The sequence below is a fragment of the Macaca nemestrina genome, chromosome 2 (genome assembly GCF_043159975.1).
Source record: "Macaca nemestrina isolate mMacNem1 chromosome 2, mMacNem.hap1, whole genome shotgun sequence".
NCBI classification, from domain to species: Eukaryota; Metazoa; Chordata; class Mammalia; order Primates; family Cercopithecidae; genus Macaca; species Macaca nemestrina.
This window is the reverse complement of record NC_092126.1, coordinates 152,787,625-152,812,727: the sequence shown is the minus strand read 5'-3', so window position 1 is coordinate 152,812,727 and position 25,103 is coordinate 152,787,625. Positions and strand designations below refer to the sequence as shown.

General features: G+C 43.8%; 1 protein-coding gene across 1 annotated transcript in view; it reads right to left on the bottom strand.

The window, feature by feature from the left end:
* LOC105477748 (FYVE, RhoGEF and PH domain-containing protein 5-like) overlaps positions 1–25,103 on the bottom strand; it is a 151,058-nt gene that overhangs the window by 97,509 nt on the left and 28,446 nt on the right. The window contains 10 exon segments of the mRNA XM_071092247.1: positions 12,371–12,512; positions 12,515–12,679; positions 12,682–12,877; positions 13,199–13,433; positions 13,435–13,624; positions 13,627–13,717; positions 13,719–13,872; positions 14,014–14,087; positions 14,211–14,452; positions 14,455–15,579. Coding sequence (XP_070948348.1) covers positions 12,371–12,512; positions 12,515–12,679; positions 12,682–12,877; positions 13,199–13,433; positions 13,435–13,624; positions 13,627–13,717; positions 13,719–13,872; positions 14,014–14,087; positions 14,211–14,452; positions 14,455–15,463 — 2,498 coding nt within the window. The 5' untranslated portion in view covers positions 15,464–15,579.

Below are 25,103 nucleotides of genomic sequence, written 5' to 3'. Positions count from 1 at the left end.
TCAAATTCAGGAAATATAGAGAACACCACAAAGATAATCCTCGAGAAGAGCAACTCCAAGGCACATAATTGTCAGATTCACCAAAGTTGAAATGAAGGAAAAAATGTTAAGGGCAGCCAGAGAGAAAGGTCAGGTTACCCACAAAGGCAAGCCCATCAGACTAACAGCAGATCTCTCGGCAGAAACTCTCCAAGCCAGAAGAGAGTGGGGGCCAATATTCAACATTCTTAAAGAAAAGAATTTTCAACCCAGAATTTCATATCCAGCCAAACTAAGTTTCATAAGTGAAGGAGAAATAAAATCCTTTACAGACAAGCAAATGCTTAGAGATTTTGTCACCACCAGGCCTGCCCTACAAGAGATCCTGAAGGAAGCACTAAACATGGAAAGGAACAACTGGTACTAGCCATTGCAAAAACATGCCAAATGTAAAGACCATCAATGCTAGGAAGAAACTGCATCAACTAACGAGCAAAATAACCAGCTAATATCATGACAGGATCAAGTTCACACATAACAATATTAACCTTAAATGTAAATGGATTAAATGCTCCAATTAAAAGACACAGACTGGCAAATTGGATAGAGTCAAGACCCATCCGTTTGCTGTATTCAGGAGACCCATCTCACTTGCAGAGACACACATAGGCTCAAAATAAAGGGATGAAGGAAGATCTACCAAGCAAATGGAAAACAAAACAAAACAAAACAAAAAGCAGGGGTTGCAATCTTAGTCTCTGATAAAACAGACTTTAAACCATCAAAGATCAAAAGAGACAAAGAAGGCCATTACATAATGGTAAAGGGATCAATTCATCAGGAAGAGCTAACTATCCTAAATATATATGCACCCAATACAGGAGCACCCAGATTCATAATGCAAGTCCTTAGAGACTTATAAAGAGACTTAGACTCCCATACAATAATAATGGGAGACTTTAACACCCACTGTCAACATTAGACAGATCAACGAGACAGAAAGTTAACAAGGATATCCAGGAATTGAACACAACTCTGCACCAAGCGGACCTAATAGACATCTACAGAACTCTCCACCCCAAATCAACAGAATATACATTCTTCTAAGCACCACATCGCACTTATTCCAAAATCGACCACATAATTGGAAGTAAAGCACTCCTCAGCAAATGTAAGAGAACAGAAATTGCAACAAACTGTCTCTCAGACCACAGTGCAATCAAACTAGAACTCAGGACTAAGAAACTCAATCAAAACCGCTCAACTACATGGAAACTGAACAACTTGCTCCTGTATGACTACTGGGTACATAACAAAATGAAGGCAGAAATAAAGATGTTCTTTGAAATCAATGAGAACAAAGATACAACATACCACAATCTCTGGGACACATTTAAAGCAGTGTGTAGAGGAAAATTTATAGCACTAAATGCCCACAAGAGAAAGCTGGAAAGATCTAAAATTGACACCCTAACATCACAATTAAAAGAACTAGAGAAGCAAGAGCAAACACATTCAAAAGCTAGCAGAAGGCAAGAAATAACTAAGATCAGAGCAGAACTGTAGGAGATAGAGACACAAAAAACCCTCCAAAAAATCAATGAATCCAGGAGCTGGTTTTTGAAAGATCAACAAAATTGATAGACCACTAGCAAGACTAACAAAGCAGAAAAGAGAGAAGAATCAAATAGACGCAATAAAAACTGATAAAAGGGATATCACCACCGACCCCACAGAAATACAAACTACCATCAGAGAATACTACAAACACCTCTATGCAAATAAACTAGAAAACCTAGAAGAAATGGGTAATTTCCTGGACACTTACACTCTCCCAAGACTAAACCAGGAAGAAGTTGAATCCCTGAATAGACCAATAGAAGGCTGTGAAATTGAGGCAATAATTAATAGTCTACCAACCAAAAAAAAGTCCAGGACCAGACAGATTCACAGCCGAATTCTACCAGAGGTACAAGGAGGAGTTGGTACCATTCCTTCTGAAACTATTCCAATCAATAGAAAAAGAGGGAATCCTCCCTAACTCACCCTTTTATGAGGCCAACATCATCTTGATACCAAGGCCTGACAGAGATACAACAAAAAAAGAGAATTTTAGACCAATATCCCTGATTAACATCGATGCAAAAATCCTCAATAAAATACTGGCACACTGAATCCAGCAGCACATCAAAAAGCTTATCCATCATGATCAAGTGAGCTTAATCCCTGGGATGCAAGGCTGGTTCAACATTACAAATCAATAAACGTAATCCAGCATATAAACAGAACCAAAGAAAAAAACCACATGATTATCTCAATAGATGCAGAAAAGGCCTTTGACAAAATTCAACAGCCCTTCATGCTAAAAACTCTCAATAAATTCGGTATTGATGGAATGTATCTCAAAATAATAAGAGCTATTTGTGACAAACCCACAGCCAATATCATACTGAATGGGCAAAAACTGGAAGTATTCCCTTTGAAAACTGGCACAAGACAGGGATGCCCTCTCTCACCACTCCTATTCAACATAGTGTTGGAAGTTCTGGCTAGGGCAATCAGGCAAGAGAAAGAAATCAAGGGTATTCAGTTAGGAAAAGAAGAAGTCAAATTGTCCCTGTTTGCAGATGACATGATTGTATATTTAGAAAACCCCATCATCTCAGCCCAAAATCTCCTTAATCTGATAAGCAACTTCTGTGAAGTCTCAGGACACAAAATTAATGTGCAAAAATCACAAGCATTCTTATACACCAGTAACAGACAGAGAGCCAAATCATGAATGAACTCCCATTCACAATAGCTTCAAAGAGAATAAAATACCTAGGAATCCAACTTACAAGGGATGTAAAGGACCTCTTCAAGGAGAACTACAAACCAATGCTCAGTGAAATAAAAGAGGACACAAACAAATGGAAGAACATACGATGCTCATGGATAGGAAGAATCAATACTGTGAAAATGGCCATACTGTCCAAGGTAATTTATAGATTCAATGCCATCCCCATTAAGCCACCAATGACTTTCTTCACAGAATTGGAAAAAACTGCTTTAAAGTTCATATGGAACCAAAAAAGACCCCACATTGCCAAGACAATCCTAAGTCAAAAGAACAAAGCTGGAGGCATCATGCTACCTGACTTCAAACTATACTACAAGGCTATAGTAACCAAAACAGCATGGTACTGGTACCAAAACAGAGATCTAGACCAACAGAACAGAACAGAGCCCTCAGAAGTAGTACCACACATCTACAGCCATCTGATCTTTGACAAACCTGACAAAAACAAGAAATGGGGAAAGGATTCCCTATTTAATAAATGGTGCTGGGAAAATTGGCTAGCCATAAGTAGAACGCTGAAACTGGATCCTTTCCTTACTCCTTATATGAAAATTAATTCAAGATGGATTAGAGACTTAAATGTTAGACCTAAAACCATAAAAACTCTAGAAGAAAACCTAGGTAATACCATTCAGGACATAGGCATGGGCAAGGACTTCATGTCTAAAACACCAAAATCAATGGCAACAAAAGCCAGAATTGACAAATGGGATCTAATTAAACTAAAGAGCTTCTGCACAGCAAAAGAAACTACCATCAGAGTGAACAGGCAACCTACAGAATGGGAGAAAATTTTTGCAATCTACTCATCTGACGAAGGGCTAATATCCAGAACCTATAAAGAACTGAATCAAATTCGCAAGAAAAAAACAAACAACCCCATCAAAAAGTGGGCAAAGGATATGAACAGACACTTCTCAAATGAAGACATTCATACAGCCAACAGACACATGAAAAAATGCTCATCATCACTCGCCATCAGAGAAATGCAAATCAAAACCACAATGAGATACCATCTCATACCGGTTAGAATGGCAATCATTAAAAAATCAGGAAACAACAGGTGCTGGAGAGGATGTGGAGAAATAGGAACACTTTTACCTTGTTGGTGGGACTGTAGACTAGTTCAACCATTGTGAAAAACAGTGTGGCGATCCTCAAGGATCTAGAACTAGAAATACCATTTGACCCAGCCATCCCATTGCTGGGGATATACCCAAAGGATTATAAGTCATGCTGCTATAAAGACACATGCACACGTATGTTTATTGCAGCACCATTCACAACAGCAAAGACTTGGAATCAACCCGAATGTCCATCAGTGACAGACTGGATTAAGAAAATGTGGCACATATACACTATGGAATACTATGCAGCCATAAAAAAGGATGAGTTCGTGTCCTTTGTAGGGACATGGATGCAGCTGGAAACCATCATTCTCAGCAAACTATCGCAAGAACAGAAAACCAAATACTGCCTGTTCTCACTCATAGGTGGGAACTGAACAATGACATCACTTGGACACAGTAAGGGGAACATCACACACCGGGTCCTATTGTTGGGGGGAAGGGAGGAATAGCATTAGGAAATATACCTAATGTAAATGACGAGTTAATGGGTGCAGCACACCAACATGGCACATGTATACATATGTAACAAACCTGCACATTGTGCACATGTACCCTAGAACTTAAAGTATAATAAAAAAAAAAGAGAGAGACAAAGAGGGACATTATATAATGGTAAAAAGCCTTGTCCAACAGGAAAATATCACAGTCATAACCATATATGCACCTAACACTGGAGCTCCCAAATTTATAAAACAATTACTAATAGACCTAAGAAATGAGATAGACAGCAACACAATAATAGTGGGGGACTTTAATACTCCACTGACAGCACTAGACAGGTCATCTAACAAAGAAACAATGGATTTAAACTATACCTTAGAACAAATGGACTTAACAAACATACAGAACATTTCATCCAACAACAGCATAATACACATTCTATTCAACAGCACATGAAACTTTCTCCAAGATAGACCACGTTATAGGCCATAAAATGAGCCTAAATAAATTTAAGAAATTTGAAATTATATCAAGCACTCTCTCAGACTACAGTGGAATAAACCTGGAAATCAACTCCAAAAGGAACCTTCAAAACCATGCAAATATATGGATATTAAATAACCTGCTCCTGAATGAGCACTGGGCCAAAAATGAAATCAAGATGGAAATTAAAAAATTCTTTGAACTGAATGACAATAATGACACAACCTATCAAAACCTCTGGGATACAGCTAAGGTGGTACTAAGAGGAGAGTTCATAGCCCTAAATGCCTACATGAAAAAGTCTAAAAGAGCACTGACAATCTAAAGTCACACCTCAAGTAAATAGAGAAACTAGAACAAACCAAACCCAAACCCAACAAAAGAAAGGAAATAACCAAGATCAGAGCAGAACTAAATGAAATTGGAACAAAAAAGTACAAAAAAAAGCACAAAAGATAAATGAAACAGAAAGCTGGTTCTTTGAAAAGATAAATAAAATTGATAGACCATTAGTAAGATTAAGGAAAGAAGAGAGAAAATCCAAATAACCTCACTAAGAAATGAAACAGGAGATATTAGAGCTGACACCACTGAAATACAACAGATCATTCAAGGCTACTATGAACACCTTAATACACATAAACTAGAAAACCTAGAAGAGATGGATGACTTTCTGGAAAAATACAACACTCCTAGCTTAAATCAGGAAGAATTAGATACCCTGAACAGACCAATAACAAGCAGCGAGATTGAAATGGTAATTTTAAAATTACCAACAAAAAAAAGGTCCAGGACCAGAAGGATTCACAGCAGAATTCTACCAGACATTCAAAGAATTGGTACCAATCTTTTTGACAGTATTCCACAAGATAGAGAAAGAAGGAACCCTCCCTAATTCATTCTATGAAGCCAGCATCACCCTAATACCAAAACCAGGAAAGGACACAACCAAGAAAGGAAACTACAGACCAATATCCTTGATGAACATCAATGCTAAAATCCTTAACAAAATACTAGCTAACTGAATCCAACAACATATCAAAAAAATAATTTACCATGATCAAGTGGGTTTCATATCAGGGATGCAAGGATGGTTTAACATATGCAAGTCAATAAATGTAATACACCACATGAACAGAAGTAAAAACAAAAATCACATGATCATCTCAATCGATGCAGAAAAACCATTCAACAAAATCCAGCATCCCTTTATGATTAAAACTCTCAGCAAAATCAGCATACAAGGGATAGACCTTAATGTAATAAAAGCCATCTATGACAAACCCACAGCCGACATAATACTGAAAACAGAAAAGTTGAAAGCATTCCCCCTGAGAATGGGAAAAGAGAAGGATGCCCACTCTCACCACTCTTCTTTACAGTACTGGAAGTCCTAGCCAGACCAATCAGACAAGAGAAAGAAATAAAGGGCATTCAAATAGGCAAAAAGGAAGTCAAATTGTCACTGTTTGTGGATCATACGATTTTTTACCTTAAAAACCCTAAGGATTCCTCCAGAAAGCTCCTAGAGCTGATAAAAGAATCCTGCAAAGTTTCCAGATACAAGATTAATGTACACAAATCAGTAGCTCTTCTATACACCAACAGCGACCAAGTGGAGAATCAAATCAAGAACTCAACCCCTTTTACAGTAGCTGCAAAAATGATAAATAAATAACATACTTTGGAATATACCTAACAAAGGAGTCGAAAGACCTCTATAAGGAAAACTACAAAACACTGCTGAAAGAAATCATAGACGACACAAACAAATGGAAACATATCCCATGCTCATGGATGGGTAGAATCAATATTGTGAAAATGACCATACTGCCAAAAGCAATCTACAGATTCAACACCATCCCCATCAAAATACCACCATCATTCTTCACAGGGTTACAAAAAAAAATTCTGAAGTTCATATGGAACCAAAAAAGAGCCTGCATAGCCAAAGCAAGACTAAGTAAAAAGAAAAAATCTGGGGGCATCACATTACCTGATTTCAAGCTATATTACAAAGTCATAGTCACCAAAACGGCATGGTACTGGTACAAAAACAGGCACATAGATCAATGGAACAGAATAGAGGACCCAGAAATAAACCCAAAACTTACAGCCAACTGATCTTCAACAAAGCAAACAAAATCATAAAGTGGGGAGAGCACACCCTTTTCCACAAATGGTGCTGGGATAATTGGCTAGCCACATGTAGGAGACCAAAACCGGATCCTCATCTCTCACCTTATACAAAAAATTAACTCAAGATAAATTAAGGACTTAAACCTAAGACTTCAAGTCTTAGGTATTTCTGTAAAAAATTACAGGAATTTCTGTAAAAAAAAATTACAGGAATTTCTGTAAAAATTCTAGAAGATAACATTGGAAAAACCTTTCTAGACATTGGCTTAGGTAAGGATTTCATGACCAAGAACCCAAAAGCAAATGCAATAAAAACAAAGACAAATAGCTGGACCTAATTAAACGAAAGAGCTTTTGCATGGCAAAAGGAACAGTCAGCAGAGTAAACAGACAACCCACAGTGTGGGAGAAAATCTTCACAATCTATACATCCAACAAAGAACTAATATCCAGAATCTACAAGGAACTCCAACAAATCAGTAAGAAAAACCAAACAATCCCATCAAAAAGTGGGCTAAGGATATGAATAGACAGTTCTCAAAAGAAGATATACAAGTGGCCAACAAACATATGAAGAAATGTTCAACATCACTAATGATCAGGGAAATGCAAATCAAAACCACAATGTGATACCACCTTACTCCTGCAAGAATGGCCATAACACCCCCCCCGCAAAAAAAAAAATAGGTGTTGGTGTGGACGCAGTGAAAAGGGAGCGCTTCTACATTGCTGGTGGGAATGTAAACTAGTACAGTAATTATGGAAAACAGTGTGGAGATTCCTTAAGTAGAACTACCATTTGATCCAACAATCCCACTATTAGGTATCTACCCAGAGGAAAAGAAGTCATTATTCAAAAAAGATACTTGCACACGCATGTTTATAGCAGCACAATTTACCATTGCAAAATTGTGGAACCAACCCAAATGCCCATCAATCAATGAGTGGATAAAGAAACTGTGAGAGAGAGATATATATATATTTGGTGTGTATATGTATGTGTGTGTATATATACACATATATACACCAAATATATACCAAATAATACCATAATACCAAACTGTGATATATATATCACAGTTTATTATATATAATATAAATACCAAATAACACCATATTACCAAACTGTGATATATACATATGACAGTTTATTATACATATCACAGTTTATATATTATATATATACCAAATAATACCATATTACCAAACTGTGATATATATATATCACTGTTTATTTTTTATATACATATGATGGAATACTATGCAGCCATAAAAAGAAATGAATTGACAGCATTTGCAATGACCTGGATGAGGCTGGAGACTGTTATTCTAAGTGAAGTAACTCAGGAATGGAAAACCAAACATCATACATTCTCACTGATATGTGAGAGCTAAGCTATGAGGATGCAAAGGCATAAGAATGATATGATGGACTTTGGAGACTTGGGGGGAAGAGTGGGAGGGGGCGGGGGATAAAAGACTACAAATATGGTGCAGTGTATACTGCTCGGGTGATGGGTGCACCAAAATATCACAAATCATCACCGAAGAACTTAGGTAATCAAGTTCTTCAAATCACCTGTGCCCCAATAACTTATGGAAAGATAAAAATATAAAGAACTCTTGCTAAACTATGACAAGAAACATCAGAAACCTGACTGTATTTATTACCCGTAGCCTTATTAAGAGTTCAAGTGACCCCAAAGGGAAATCTGCAGCTCAGCCCTTTTAAAATAATGTAGGAAAGGCCTTTCTTAACTATAGACCTCCTAATAAACATAAATACTTTCAGGCTACAAAATTATGTAATCAAGTTAGGATAAGTGCAAAAAGCACTCCTTAAATATGGAAATCAAAGACTCCCTTCCCCTACTAAGGAAGAGAATTTTGTTACAACCAGCTGGGAGATTAGGTCCTATTCAAAACATGAAAGAAAGGATCCCCAGCAGATCAACTTTCCCCAAAATGTAAGGGACCTTATCAAGTTCTCCTAAGTACCCCAACTGCAGTTAAACTTCTGAAAATAAACAGCTGGGGCCACCTACCTCAAATTAAACCTGTCTCTCGTAAAAAGTCCCACAGGCTGACGGAACACGGAAGACTAATCACGTTTATTCCTGTAAGCCAATCAGTGACCTCCAACTCCTGTTCAAAAAAAATACAAGAGATGGGTAACATAAAGATATGGATTGGCATTCTACTTCTGGGTGTAAGTTGGAATCACGCAGAGAGTATTTTATTTACAGAGTATTTTATTTACTGAGTGGGCACAGACTTCAGCCTCTCTACAAAATCAAACTGTTGGGTATGTGGGAAATTGCTCCTTTCCTCCATTTCCAGGTGGCCCTGGCATATTCAACTGGCCAACTTAAGTTTATGGGGATTTTATTATGATTGGACATTATAAACATAGGCCCTCTTTTCCCATGTATCATAGCCACACAGGCCTTAGCCCCTTCCCCTCCTATGAAGAAACAAAACAGCATCCTTCTAATCTAATTAAAAAACAGCTAAATTCCACCCCAACTTTAGGTTATGCTCTACATAATGAACTTGGGCAAATGACAGCTATTCAAGTACAGGCATCAGGCAAAGCACCTCTATGTTTTAAAAGGCACAGCAGTCACCAACTAACTGGAACCCATAATATGGGATGGCTGTCACCTGTAATCAGATCCTTCTTTTAACAGATCAAATGTGGATGGGATGGCAAGACAATTTCCCAAAAATAAGTGCCTACCCTTCTCCTTGGGATGGTTATGGGCTTGCAGAACTCATGGCTGGCCATACTTACCTTATAACTGGACTAAAAGGTATACATGGGATCATCCTTATCTCCAGAGATCTATCCTCACCAAATTGGACTCTATCCTATCTAATTGGGAAATTGTGAAAGCTCACCATAGGCAACAAAACGGTTCTATTTGAAGGCTGTATTTTCCCCACAGGTAGCTACAATCAGTATCCAGTTACAAGGTGAAGCCTTAGTGAAGCACACGGCTGCAGTTTTCAATAATACACCCTAGGCCCTTACCCTCCTGAGGAAACTTCTCCGATTAGGCAGGTAGTCTTACAAAACCATATGGCTTTGGACATTTTAACAGCAGCCCAAGGGGCGAACTGTGCTTTAATTAAAACCGAATGTTGTGTGTATGTTCCAGACTATTCACATAATATTACCCAGATTATAGAAGCTTTAGACACTCATATCTGTGCCATTAATGTGCTATCAGTCAACCCTTTATCAGCTTGGTTCCAACAACTGCCCAGTTCTTGGGGCAGGACCCAGGCTGAATAGGGGCGATGATATTCCTGACCCTGTTTAGTTTACTTGAAATAATTTTACTTATTCTGCTTTGCTGTTGTGGTTGCACTCTTTGTGTAGAAATGCAAGACAAGCTCACTCAATGCTTTCTTAAATTAAACACTTACTAATCTGCCAGACATCACCTTTTGTGAGAACTCGGGAGTTATAAACAACCTTAACCATACCAACGCTGTCTAACTGAGCTTCTCTCTACCCTGAATGCAAGAGACCCTAATTTAGGCAGGAATATCATCGCCCCTATTCAGCCTGAAAAAGTTACAGAAGACAGATCTTCGTCCCTCTGCAAACCCCAGGATTAAGGGTCCTTTTGTAAAGGGAAGGGGGAGATATGTCAGAGGCATTCAAACCACAGCAACTCCATTTTGAGTGAGGGCTAGGAAAATGAGGCTTAGACTTGCTGGACTGCGTTCCCAAAAGGTTAGACATTCCTAGCCTCTAGATGTTTACAGTTAAGGGAACAAATTAATAATGTTTACTAAACAGACCCAGACTTGGGAGTGTCCAGATATTCTGATATCTGGAGAACAAAGGCATTCCTAATTTTGCTTTAAAAATAATAATATTAATTATTGCAAAATATACTAATTAAGAAAATTAATCCTTTATCACAAACCCTTGTAGCAGAGCACATCTCCCAAGAATCTTTTTTATCATATATATACACACACGTATATACACACATATATATACATATATACATATATACACATATATATGTATATATACACATATATATACATGGTACAAGCATTGTACCTATGGTGGATGCATTCCTCCTCTTTTAGTAATGCCCTACTCTTTCTGTGGAGTAGCTGTGCTTTCACTACTTTACTTTCTTAATAAAATTGCTTTTACTTGGCACTGTAGACTCACCCTAAATTCTTTCTTGCACAAGATCCAAGAACTGTCTCGGGGTCTGGATTGGGACCCCTTTCCTGTAACAGCACCATTAGCTCTTTTTTTTTCTTTGTTTTTTTTTGAAACTGCATCTCGCTCTGTCACCCAGGCTGGAGTGCAGTGGTGCCATGTTGGCTCACTGCAACCTCCGCCTCCCCAGTTCAAGCGATTCTCGTGCCTCAGCCTCCTGAGTAGCTGGGATTACAGGTGCCTGCCACCATGCCTGGCTAATTTTTGTATTTTTAGTAGAGACAGGGTTTCACCATGTTGGCCAGGCTAGTCTCGAACTCCTGAACTCAAATGATCCACCTGCCTCGGCCTCCCAAAGTGATGGGATTTCAGGGGTGAGCCACACCATTAGCTCCTTAAGCAATTCAAATAAAATTTCTTTTCTAGTTCCGTAATGAGTACAGCATATATTTACTCAATAAAAAGTATCAATATCAATTTAGGCTATTTTCCTGATGGCGAAAGATATTTAGTTTGGCAAGTTTCTAAAACTTTCTCTCTTGGTGACACTCTCAGAGCAGTCACAAAGCCATCTACCTAGGAGATATGAGAACTGTTCCCCAAATAATGTAAATAAAAATGCTCTCTTTGGGAGGCGGGTGGATCACCTGAGGTCAGGAGTTCGAGACCAGCCTGGCCAACATGGTGAAACCCCTTCTCTACTAAAAATATAAAAATTAGTTGGGCATAGTGATGAGTACCTGTAATCCAAGCTACTCAGGAGGCTGAGGCAGGAGAATTGCTTGAACCCAGGAGACGGAGTTTGCAGTGAGCCGACACGGTGTCACTGCACTCCAGCCTGGGTGACAAGAATGAGGCTCTGTTTCAAAAAAAAAAAAAAATGCTCTTACGTGTACCATATTTGGCATTTTATACACTGCTTTCATATAGAATATCTACTCTGATATTCTTAAATATCTGCTGTGAGGTAGCATGAATCCTATTTCATGGATGAAGTAACTAGGGCTCAGAGACGTAAAGCCACTCACTCACCCCAGGTCAATGCAGCTAGTGGGGAACAGAGCCTGAGGCTGGAAAGCAAGTCCATCTGTCCCCCACACCCATGCTGCCTTTTGAATAGTTACAGCTACCAAACAAGAAAGGAAATAGAATGTCAGGTACCTTTCTGCGTGCTGGCCCATGCTCTGCTGTTTTCTCTCAAAGGCACTGAAGCTGCTCATGTCCATGTAGCCATCGTTTTCATATGCTGTGGACAGGGATCTGCTCTGATCTTCAAACAGCTTCCTGAGCATGCCAGCCCTGCAGGCCTCCGGGGCAGAATCTGGATATTCTTGTAGTCCAAGTTCATGGCTGGAATGTTCTCATAGTCTGAAGTGTCAGATGGTGGCTTGGCCAGTGGCAAGGGCAGGAAGGGCGGCCGGGAGCAGTCTTTGAAGGGCTTCACTCTGGACACCGTCCTGCTGAAGGGGACCCTTTCCTCTTGCCATCTCTATAAAAGATGAGGGAGGAGGGGGATTCAGAAGCCCGGAGCTTCCCAGTCCAAGACTTAAGCTGAGGGGAGTTACTGGGGTTTCTCTGGTCAACTTCCAGAATCCTGGAAGGCCCATGGCAGCTGGATTCTGAAGAGGACCTGGAGGAAGACACCTTCACGTGCAATTTACTCTCTGTCTTTTGTTTTTCTTTTTTCTTTTTTCTTTTTTTTTTTTTTTTTTTTGAGACGGAGTCTCACTCTTGTTGCCCAGGCTAGAGTGCAATGGCACAATCTCGGCTCACCGCAACCTCTGCCTCCCAGGTTCAAGTGATTCTCCTGCTTCAGCCTCCCGAGTAGCTGGAATTACAGGTGCGTGCCACCATGCCTGGCTAATTTTTGTATTTTTAGTAGAGATGGGGTTTCACTATGTTGGCCAGACTGCTCTTGAACTCCTGACATTAGGTGATCTTCTCGCCTCAGCTTCCGAAAGTGCTGGGATGACAGGCGTGAGCCACCACGCGTGGGCTCTCCATCTTCTTCTTAAACATCAGTGCCAGGAACCGCTTAAAGGATGACTTCTTCTTGCACTTGTCCGAGAAGTCGCTCTTGATCAGGAGCAAGGGAGAACTCTTTGTGATGGGCTTAATGGTGATGCAGGCCAGGTCAAAAGGAGGTGGGATGTCGACCATGGAAGAAGGCGTGGAGGTGCCACTGGACAGAAGGTGGTTTCTCTGGGAGAAACTCCCAGACAGGACAGAGTTCCTCTTTCCTCTTTATCCTGTGGTCATCTAACCCTGATCCTCCTGGCTCCCAGTTCACAGAGACGGGAACAGGAATCTCTTGGCCTTCCATGGAGAACAACCGAGGGTATAAAGTGAAGGCCCTGGGCTTCAATGGCAAGGCCCTGCTGGCTTCCAGGGGCTTCCTTTCCAGTGACAAAAGCTATTTCCTGCCTCCTCTGCAGCACCTCTGATGCCAGGGGCTGAGGAACCTACCTCAGATCTGGTTTCTTTGGGGGCAGTTTCTGGGATGGTTTCTGGCCCCCTTCCCAAAGTGGGGCCAGGCCCTTGTGCCAATGTTCTTCCTGTCCACGGAGACCAGGCTACCTTCTGCTTCACAGTTCATTTCTTCTTTTGAGCCATAACCACCCAGGGTGTCCAATGCAGCCTGCCCTCCTCCAGGGGCTGCCAGACTGGCAGGCCCCCTCCCATCACATAGGGGTTGGCCAGTGTGTCATCAATGACCTCCTCCTCCTCTTCCCCCTCCTCCTCCTGGGAGGCTTACTCCCATCACATAGAGGCTGGCCAGCATGTCATCCATGGCCTCCTCCTACTCCTCCTCCTCCCCTCCTCCTCCTGGCAGGCCCACTCCCATCACATACAGGCTGGCCAGCGTGTCATCCATGGCCTCCTCCTCCTCCTCCCCTCCTCCTCCTGGCAGGCCCACTCCCATCACATAGGGGTTGGCCAGCATGTCATCCACGAAGACCTCCTCCTTCTCCTCCTCCCCCTCCCCCTACTCCTCCCCCACCTTCTCCTTCAGCAGGACCACCACATCAGGGGCTGTAGGATCCTCTGCCGCTCCATCTTGCAGGGAGCCATGCTGGCCACACAAAGCCCCGACCACAGGGTCCTCCTTCGCACACAGCCCCAACTTTGGTGCCTGCTCTGATTCTAAGCCTTTCATTGACTCAGAAAGAGGAGAACAGCTCTCACTACAAAAAGAGGTGCTCTCCGTTGGGAAGAACTCGTAGGGGCTTCCTGTGAGGGAAAAAAGTTGTCCATGCAGTTGTTCTGGAAAAGGATGATCTGGCAACTCTCCTCGGCAGGCTCATCCTGTGCACGGTCCTCCAGGGTGGCAGCTGCCACTTTTTGGTTGGTTTCCTCCTCGTGGTCAGGTGGTTCACTGAAGTAAACCTGCTCCCCAGCTGTGACACCTGTGGCTTCTTCCCATCCCTCCTCAAGAACCTCAGGGCAGTCTGTGGCCATCTCTGCCTCCTGGACCCCCATGGCCAGCTCCTTCTCAGGAGGCTCCTTGCTGGCTTCCTCAGCATCCTGTCCCATGTCCTCCGTGGGCCTGTCAGGACCCAAACCCTCATCTGCCCCTGCTGGGTCTGTGCTGGCATAGCCTTCCTCCTCATCCTCCTCTGCCTCCTGGGGGGTCTCGGGGGGCTCGTGCTCCTCTCCATGGATGTGAGGCAGGAGGTCACTCTGGAAGACTGCCTCTCCAGCCCAAGAATCACCGTCCTCCAGGCTGCACTCCCTGTGTGGCTGCACCAGCTTCTCTTCCTCCTCACTTCCGGACACCTGCTCCTGTGTCCCTAGCTTATGGCCACAGCCCTCTCCTTGGTCCTCAGGAGCGAAGTCTGTGCCTTCCTCACCCTCCCTGCTCAGTGATACTGCAGCTAGGGCAGCAGTCACTGCTGAGTCCTCACCAGCTCCCGTCCCCTCCAGGCCACATGCCTCACCTCCCTCCTCACACTCCTCTTCCTCTTCCCCAGAGGCCTCAGGAGACACCAGGGCTGCATTCCCTGCACTGCCCCCATCCTTGGGTTCATCCTCCCTCAGCAGAGCCCTGGGGACTACGATGTAATCCTCGTCAGTCTCTGACTCAGAGCACTTCGGGATGGACCGGGGCGCTTCATCAAGCCCCCTGTCTACACAGAGCAGCCGCCCGTTGCAGCATTTGTTCAAGCTGTCATTCAGGTACACACTGGCTCTCCACTCGTTTGGGGCAGTCAGCCTGGGCTTGGGGGCAATGGGGGGCTTCGGACCCCTGAACATGGAGTTTGGACTGTGAAGACTATCGGGCCTGGGTGAGGAAGGGAATTTGGGCACAGTCACTGGCGTCAGTGGACTGGTAGTCTTTGGCTTGGGAGCAACAGGTGGTTTTGGCGAATCTAGAGGACAAAAATAGAGAAAAGGAGAAAAAGTACGATTAACTTTATTTCCATTCAGAGTCTCCTACACACCACTTGCTGGGGACATTGCAGATGGTTCCATCCGCCCATGTGAAGCCCACCTCCTATGCTTCGTGTTAGGCTTATGCCCTCCACCAGAATCTTTAAAACCCCTTGATTTTCCACTAAAGATTCATTCTGCAAACAAGGTGAACAGACCTTTGTTCTACACACAGCCAACTAATGAAAATCAACCAAATGAAATCCTGCGCTCCTCAAATGAAGTGTCCGGGTCAGTGCATTCATTCATCCAGCAGCTACTGATAAACACTTTCTATGAGCCAGCGACCACAAGAAAAGGCTGAACTTGCCGTCACCCTCCCTGCTGCCCTCATGGAGCTTACATTGCCCCCTTCTACAGCTACTCCATTGGGTACCCACTAGCTACACACATAGCACTGCAGAAGGCAAAGTCTCCTAAGGTCAAGAGAAGACAGACTCTGCTGAGAACTCACTGTTAAGTTAGAATAACTGGAGGGTAGATCCGGGGACCCTTGGAATATTATGACTGAATAGCCACCATCTCATCCCTTCACGAATGACACACCAAAGGTTTGAAACAGTGATGTGTATTTCTGCTGGGGGTCATGTCTGGAATCTGCATGCTTCAGGACTGTGTCCAGCCAAGCCTCAGTCAGGTGGGGCCCCTGAGAAGGGAGCAAGGCCTGTCTGTGACGTCTGGGAGTGGAGGCCAAGGGTTTGGGGACCTGACCAAGTCGCTTTTGAGAAAGGGATGTCTTTCTCCCTTGTCGGGGGACCCTCACTCTGCGGACAGCCGTGAGAGTGGGATACGAGCTCACACGGCCGGGGCACGGCCTCGCCAAGGTTGAGGGGGTCCCTGAGGCGGGGCGATTTGGCAGGGGTGGACCCCGATTCTCGGCGAGGGGACCCCGGAGCCATGTATGCTTCGGCCAAGGCCGAGCAGCACCGGAAGGTCGGGGAATCCTAGGAAGCTCGTCCCGGGCGCTCCGGGAGCTCCAACTTCGAGCGCCTGGCCCGGGCCCCTGGCGCGCGTGCCTCGGCGCCGCGGGAGGTCGCGGGGGCGGCGGCCGGGGCAGCGCGTGGCTTCGCGTCCCCTCCGGGTTCAGGGCTCCTCACCAGCACCCTGCACTCTGGCCGTCGCGCCTTCGCCTGCGCCTCTGCCTGCGCCGCAGCCGCACCTCCGTTCCCTCCTAGACGTTTCCTCCGTCCCCAAAAGGAAGGATTTTGTTTTTGTTTTTGTTTTCCTGCTGAGTCAGGGATCCAAAGAACCGAGGGTCGGGGCGTCCCTGAGCACATTTAAAGGGGCGGTGGCTGTGGGCACCGCTGGAGGCTCGTGAGATTCGAGGGACCAGAACTCACCGAGTTGGACTTCTGGGATGTTCCTGGCTCCTTCGCCCAGCGGACCATCTATCCCTTTATTTTTAAGTCTGGACATTCGTTCAGTGCCGCGCCAGCCTCTGCGCTGAGCACGGAACAAGACAGCCCCAAATTCTTGCCCTCATGGAGCTTAGACGGGAGGAAGTCGCTGGAGACACCATTTCAAAGCGAGGGAGGGAAACCGGGGCAATGGAGCTCAGCGATGGCTCTCAGGGCGCCACGCATTCTTGGGGCCCTCCCCAGCCTCACTTAATCAGAAACCCCGTGTTTCATCAAACCCTCCAGGTTTGAGAACCACTGAAGTAGAGAATGGGTGGTCAAGGAAAGCCTCCCTGAGGAGGTGACATTGGTAAGGGAGACCATTTTAATGAGGAGCCTTTCCTTATTCACTCAGCACACACCGCGCAGCCCCTCACAGGTACCTGCCTGGTGCTCGGCGACATAGATGACTCAGACTAAGCCTCCACCTCCCAGGAGTTCCCAGTCTGCTTGTCCACACAGACACAGGCAGATAGTTCTGCTACCCGAGGCTTGTGCTGGGATGGGAACGCACAGGTGCCTGTGGGAGCTCAGAGGAGGACCCCAGTGCGGAGGGTTCCACCAGAAGAGAGGCCTTCCCAGTAGGAGGAATTGCTGGGGCAAAGACTTCACCGAGGTGGGACAAGGCCTGGCCTGCTGGAGGAGTGTCCAGAGGTGGTGCTGCAGGCAGATCTGATTTCTCCAGCTGTAAAATTAGGAACTGAATTTGATCCTTTTAAAGCCCTTTCTATTTCTAAGCCACCACAGATTTCTTAATTCTCCAGCCTTTTGTGGAGAAATACTTGTGACTCGAATAGAAAATCTGGTGTTACTTAGACAGGCTCTTGATACACATTTTATGGGTCCATGCATGGAGGTGTGGCAGGGATGGAGATGGAGGTGATGGTGGAGGTGGCAGAGGTGGTGAAGGTGGTAGTAGCAGAAACAGAGATGGTGGAGGTGATGTTGGAAGTGAAGGAGGCAGGCAGAGGTGGTAGTAGATACTAGTGGTGGTGGAGAGGAGGTCGAGGTGGTGGTGGTGGTGATGGTCGAAAGGATAATTGATGTAGTTGTGGAAATTGTGGTGCAGCTGGAGGGCATAATATATTTGGTGGAAGAATTGGAAGTGGTGGAATTGACAGATGACGTGGACATGGTGGAACTGGAAGAGGTGAAGGAGATGGTGAACATGGAACAGATGATGGAGTGGATTGAGTTGATGGAGGTGGTATAGATGACGGAGCCAAGGGAAGTGATGGAGGTGGTGGAGATGGTGGAGTTGAGGGAGGTAATGGAGTTGAGGGAGGTGGTGCAGGTGACAGAGGCAGTCGAGTGGAGGTGGGACAAGTGATGGAGTGGATTAAGTTGATGGAGGTAGTATAGGTGATGGAGTCAAGGGAGGTGGTGGAAAGGATTGAGTTGATGGAGGTAGTGTAGGTAATGGAGTCAAGGGAGGGGACGGAGGTCGTGGAGCAGGTATATCTGTGTTTAAATGTGGGTACAAACGAATGAATGCATAAATTGCTTCAATGTTTGATGGAAAAAGAAAGTATGTTTTTAAAACTTGAGCTTGTTTCTGAGATTAGCAATAAAAGCAAAATACCCTAGAATCCCCAGGGTGGGAGCCTCAGATAATTCAATTCACCACCAGTGTTACTCTTCACTATCAGCCTGTGCAAAGGAGAAGGGAGGACAAGAGGGACAAGGCTTTGCTAAGTCCTTTCCACTACTGTTGAATTTGGGCTTCAGGCTAAGCAAAGTCTACTTAAAAAGATCATAGCACCAAGGCCAGTTGGGAAAATCACAGGTCTGAGCTTGTGTAGCTGAAGCCATACAATAGTGTGGAGTGATGGGCTGTGAAGTTGAAATGCTTATTCCTTTGTTTGCTGTTCCTAATAAGAGAAAATGGATGGGAGACACTGTTGGCTTTACAAACACCCACTGCCAATACTGGTGGCTTTATTTATGGGACTTAGCCACAGCCACTCACTGAATTCAGGAGGAGTAACTGTAAATACCCACAAAAGACATGATGTGTGGGGGTGATGACCACCATTGCTACTTTCTTGAGCCTTTAACATATGTATTCATCCCAAGAATTCTATAAAGGAGTTATTATATCCCCATTTCACAGATGGAAAAAAAACTGAGGCCCAGAGAGGGGAAGTGACTTGCCCTTACAGCCCAGTCAGGACTCGCATCCCATTCACCCATTTACTACTCTGTGAATGCTTGCAGTCTGCGGCTTTGCCTTTTGGCGGCAAGAGCCTCTCTGCCCTTTTCTGGAGGAGCCTGGAAGGTGAAGGACAGGAACCTCTAAGGCAGATGCCAGCAGTGTTGACATCTGAGCAGGCTTTCCCTCTCTTCCCCTTTCTTTGTGCTGTTTCCATCCTGCCCTCTATCTACTTTGGATGATCAGAAGGCCAGCAGCTGCCAGCAACTTTGCAGTGAAAACCCAGCAGGAGTGTTGGAAGTGGGGGTCAAGGGGACCATCACCATCCAAGGATCAGTCAGGTGTCCACCTCAGAGCCTGCTGGGTGACAGAGCTGTGCCCATGCCCAGCTTTGGTCCCAGAAGTTGGGATCAAAGGAACCTGGACATCCAGTGCATCAGCCAGGTGAGGAGGCAGGTAGTGGTGCTAATAACAGGCAGTCATAGCAATGACAGTAATAAATGCTGACAGCGGATGCCTGCGGAGCACCTGCTCTGTTCTCCACCCTTTCCATACATCTCATGACATATGGAGGCTGGGCAGGGCCAGCTCAGAGTTTTTATCACTGGGTGGGATTCCAAGGTCTGTGGAGGAAGTGGACATCCTCTTCTTTCAGGCAGCCAGTTTTTTCCTTGCCTTGGCCTGTTTGGCTTTTTCCCAAAGCTGCATTTCAAAACAGCCCCTCCTGGCTGGCGGAATGTGGGCACAGCTCTGTCACACACCCAGCAGCAGGGGCAGCTGGCCCTAGGCTTCCTGCCCCTCTCTGGGCATGTGGATTGGAGGAAAGCAGCCCTCAAGCTTTCTTCAAAATAGGGAACTGCTCTCCCTGTTTCCTGAAGAGCAAGAACTGTCCCCATGGCAACCATGGGATGAAGAGGCCACATTAACCCTTCTGGGGGCAGGCCTGGCTGAGAGCCTCTTAACTAACCCCTCCTGGGCGTGGCACTGTACAGGCGACAAGGAGAGTCACATCTCCCAAAGGACATCCCCTAGTCTCACCACCATTCCAAGGGAAAGTCAAGGTTGAGATGTTATACGCATTGGACGAAGGGCAACTTTGAGGTGAACTCAGAGGGGTGGACAGCACAAGGATTTTGGATTTTATTCTCATAACAACGTGGAGCTGTAAAGGAGGTAAAGCAGATGAGGGACAGATTCTTTTTTAAAAAAATTTATTTATTTTTAAATTATACTTTAAGTTCTGGGGTACATGTGCAGAACATGCAGGTTTGTTACACAGGTGCACATGTGCCATGGTGGTTTGCTGCACCCATCAACCCGTCACCTACATTAGGTATTTCTCCTACTGCTATCCCTCCCCTAGCCCCCCACCCCCCAACAGGCCCTGGTGTGTGATGTTCCTCTCCCTGTGTCCATGTGTTCTCATTGTTCAACTCCCACTTCAGTGAGAACATGCAGTGTTTGGTTTTCTGTTCTTGTGTTAGTTTGCTGAGAATGATGGTTTCCAGTTTTATCCATGTCCCTGCAAAGGACACGAACTCATCCTTTTTAATGGCTGCATAGTATTCCATGGTGTATATGTGCCACATTTTCTTTATCCATTCTATCATTGATGAGCATTTGGGTTGGTTCCAAGTCTGTGCTATTGTGAATAGTGCCGCAATAAACATACGTGTGTGTTGTCTTTATAGTAGAAGGATTTATAATCCTTTGGGTATATACCCAGTAATGGGACTGCTGGGTCAAATGGTATTTCTGGTTCTAGATCCTTGAGGAATCATCACACCGTCTTCCACAATGGTTAAACTGCCAATAACAGTGTAAAAGTATTCCTATTTCTCCACATCCTCCCCAGCATCTGTTGTTTTCTGACGTTTTATTGATATTCTAACTCACATTTTGAAAGTTTTCCGTCTGGCCGTGGGCGCTGGTGGGATTTAGTGCAGAGTGACAGGGACTTGGTACTCTGAAAGGTGTTTTTTTCTGGGGGACTTTGCCCTGCAAACCCTGGAGAGATCTGAGTCATGGGGAGAGGTAGTCATTTGTTGTTGCGGAGGGCAGAGGAGGGTAGAGACTCTGTGAAGCATTGGTGTTAATTCTTCATTAAACATTTGGTACAATTTATCAGTGATGAATCCTTCTGGTTTGGGGTTTCCTTGTGGGAATTTTTTTGATTACCAAATGCATCTCTTTATTTGTTGTATTTCTGTTCCGACTTTCTATCTTATTAACAGCTTTGTTGGTTTATAAGTGACAAAATAAAGTATACATACTTAAAGCACACACATTGATAAATATCAGCATGTGGACCACATGTGAGGCAGAAACCACAGCCACCCCACAGCTCCCCTGTGCCCTTTCATTATCCCAGCTTCCTGCATCTTCATGGCTCCAAGGTGCACCTTCAGACACTCGCTCATCTCTGTTTTGTCGTTTGAAGTTTGCAATTCAAAGTTCCAGTTTTATGTGTCTGATTTGAATTAGATCCTTGTGTTATCTCAGTAGTTATAGGGTTAAACTGTCTATTGTATACTTCTTAGTAACATGTTTCAAAGTAAATAGGCTTAACAGAAAAAGCATAACCCCATATGATTAAATGAACCTAGAAAGCATATCCCCTATGATGGGATTAATCATTTTAAAAATAATATGCTCATTATGAGACATTATGCATTACTGAATAATTAGGGATTTATTGTCCTTCTCCCACATGGATGTTCAGACTTTGATCATTCATTTTTCAGGACTGACTAGCAGCACTGAGGGACTGATGGTGGCATAGCCATTGTTCACCAGCATCTGCACTCAATGACGGACTGGATCACTGTTCCACACCTGTCCTGAGGAGGAGGTGACAACACAGTCCAAAATGTACACTTTTATGCTCTGCTTCCCTTTTAAATATAAGTTCCAATTCCAAACCATATATTTGCGAATACATAAAAGTGAATGCTTTTAACAGCACCAAGTCACCTCCTGAACGCTTTACTGCTTTGAAAATTCTTCCACCAGATGTCCTAAATCATCTCTCTCACATTCAAACTTCCACAGATCTCCAGGACAGGGGCAAAATGCTGCCAGTCTCTTTGCTAAAATGTAGCAAGAGTCACCTTTTCTCCAGTTCCCAACAAGTTCCTCATCTCCATCTGAGACCACTTCAGCCTGGACTTCATTGTCTATGTCACTATCAACATTTTGATCAAAACCATTCAGTAAGTCTCTAGGAAGTTCCAAACTTTCCCACATCTTCCTGTCTTCTTCTGAGCCCTCCAAACTGTTCCAGCCTCTTCCTGTTATCCATTTCCAAAGTTGCTCCCACATTTTTGTGTATCTTTACAGCAGCACCCCACTACCTGGTACCAATTTACTGTGTTAGTCCATTCTCACACTGCTATAAAGAACTGCCCAAGACTGGGTAATTTAAAAGGAAAGAGGTTTAATTGACTCATAGTTCCACAGGGCTGGGGAAGCCTCAGGAAACTTACAATCATGGTAGAAGAGGAAGTAAACACGTCCTTCACATAGTGGCAGCAAAGTGCTGAGCAAAAGGGCTAAAAGCCCCTTATAAAACCTTCAGATCTCATGACGACTCGCTCACTATCTTGAGAACAGCATTAGGTAACTGCCCCCATGATTAAATTATCTCCCACCAGGTCACTCCCATGATACATGGGGATTATGGCAACTAAAATTCAAGGTGAGATTTGGGTGGGGACACAGAGCTAAACCATATCATGGTATGCACGCAAAAAAATTAAGTAAACGTATCAAATATAGATAGTTCCTGACAAATAATAATCTCCACTGAAATTGCAACTACTATTTTTATTATACAATTCCTCATACATGTGATTGAGATAATGCAGTTATTTTAAAAATTTTTCAGATTTGTTCATGCCTAAAAGACCAAAGAGCAATGAATGCTAAAATAGTAGACTTTCAACAATCTCTGTTCTTAGCACATTGATGGAATTTAAAGCTTTTTCTCTGAATCCCTAAAGATATGTATATAGTTGAAACTCATGCCAGAAAAACCTAGTGTAAGTGAGTAGAGTCATCAATTATTAGCAGGACCACATTCCAAAATTTCTTCTCTCTTCATTCTTAGGCACATGAAAATAGTGGTAAATATATTCATTATTTATAAAGATTAGAGTAATTTTTCTACAGATATAATTAGAAGATATCTCTTCACTTCTACCATAAAAGGTGGTTCTCCATAGGAGTTCAATCTTTCATGTCTTCTTTAAGTCAGCAAGGATATTTCCCAGTCATGGGGTCCCAGTGTTAAAATTCTACTAAGAAATTTGTTAAGAGCTAGTTGTGGAATATTTCACATGATTAATACAGCTATCTACTTATTTATAAATGTGAGGTACATAACATTGCATAATTGGTTCAGTCACATATTTTCACAGATTTGTCATCAGAAAATCAATAGCATCAGTCTAAATTTAGGGCACGTGGTTCTTTTTTTTTTTCTTTTTTTTAACGTGAGACAGAGTCTTGCTCTGTCACCCAGGCTGGAGTGCAGTGGTGCGATCTCTGCTCACTGCAACCTCTGCCTCCCAGGTTCAGGCAGTTCCCCTGCCTCGGCCTCCCAAGTAGCCGGGATTACAAGTGGGTGCCACCATGCCCAGCTAATTTTTGTATTTTTAGTACAGACAGGGTTTCGCCACGTTGGCCAGGCTGGTCTCGAACTCCTGACCTTAAATGATCCACCTGCTTCAGCCCCCCACAGTGCTGGGATTACAGGTGTGAGCCACCATGCCTGGGTATATCTTTTTATAGTTGAGTTTAAGAGGTTCTTTTTACAATGTAGATACAAGTCTAAAGCAGGTAAATCCTCTCTGAATATTTTCTCTCAGCATATGCCTCTTATTAATACTTTTGTGACTTTTGATGAATGAATGTGGTTTTTATGAAACCTAATTTATCTTTTTTTTTTTTTTTTTTTTTTTTTTTCTTTCTGTTATGGCTATTGCTTTTATGTCTTAAGACAGGGGTTCTCAATCCCCGGGACATGGTTTGTGGCCTGTTAGGAACCAGGCCACACAGCCAGAGGTGAGTGGCAGGCAAGTCAGTAAAGCTGAGCTCTGCCTCCTGTCAGATCAGCGGTGGCATTAGATTCTCATAGGGACACGAACCCTGCTGTGAATTGCACATGAAAGGAATGTAGCTTGTGTGCTTCTATGAGAATCTAATGCCTGATGATCTGTCATTGTCTCCCATCACCCCTAGATGGGACCACTGCAGGAAAACAAGCTCAGGGTTCCCAATGATTCTACATTATGGTGAGCATGTGTATCAGTCAGAGTTCTCTAAAAGGACAGAACTAATAGGATAGAGGAATATATGAAGGGGAGTTTATTAGGAGAATTGAGTGACATGATCACAAGGTGAAGTCCCACAATAGGCTATCTGCAAGCTGAGGAGCCAGGAAGCCAGTCCAAGTCCCAAAACCTCAAAAGTAGGGAAGCTGATAATGCAGCCTTCAGTCTGTGGCTAAAGGCCTGAGAGCCTGTGGCAAACCACTGGTGTAAGCCCACGAGTCCAAAAGCTGAAGAACTTAGAGTCTGATGTTTGAGGGCAGAAATCATCCAGTACAGGAGAAAGATGAAGGCCAGAAGACTTAACCAGTCTAGCCCCTCCACGATCCTCTGCCTGCTTTTATCCTAGCCACATTGGCAGCTGATTAATGGTGCTCACACAGATTGAGGGTGGGTCTGCTTCTCCCAGTCTGCTGACTTAAATGTTAATCTCCTTTGGCAACACCCTCACAGACACACCCAGAAACAATAGTTTGCATCCTTCAATCCAATCAAGTTGACACTCAATATTAACCATCATAGTAAGTAATAGTAATGGAAATAAAGTGCACAATAAATGTAATGTGCTTGAATTATCCCAAAAC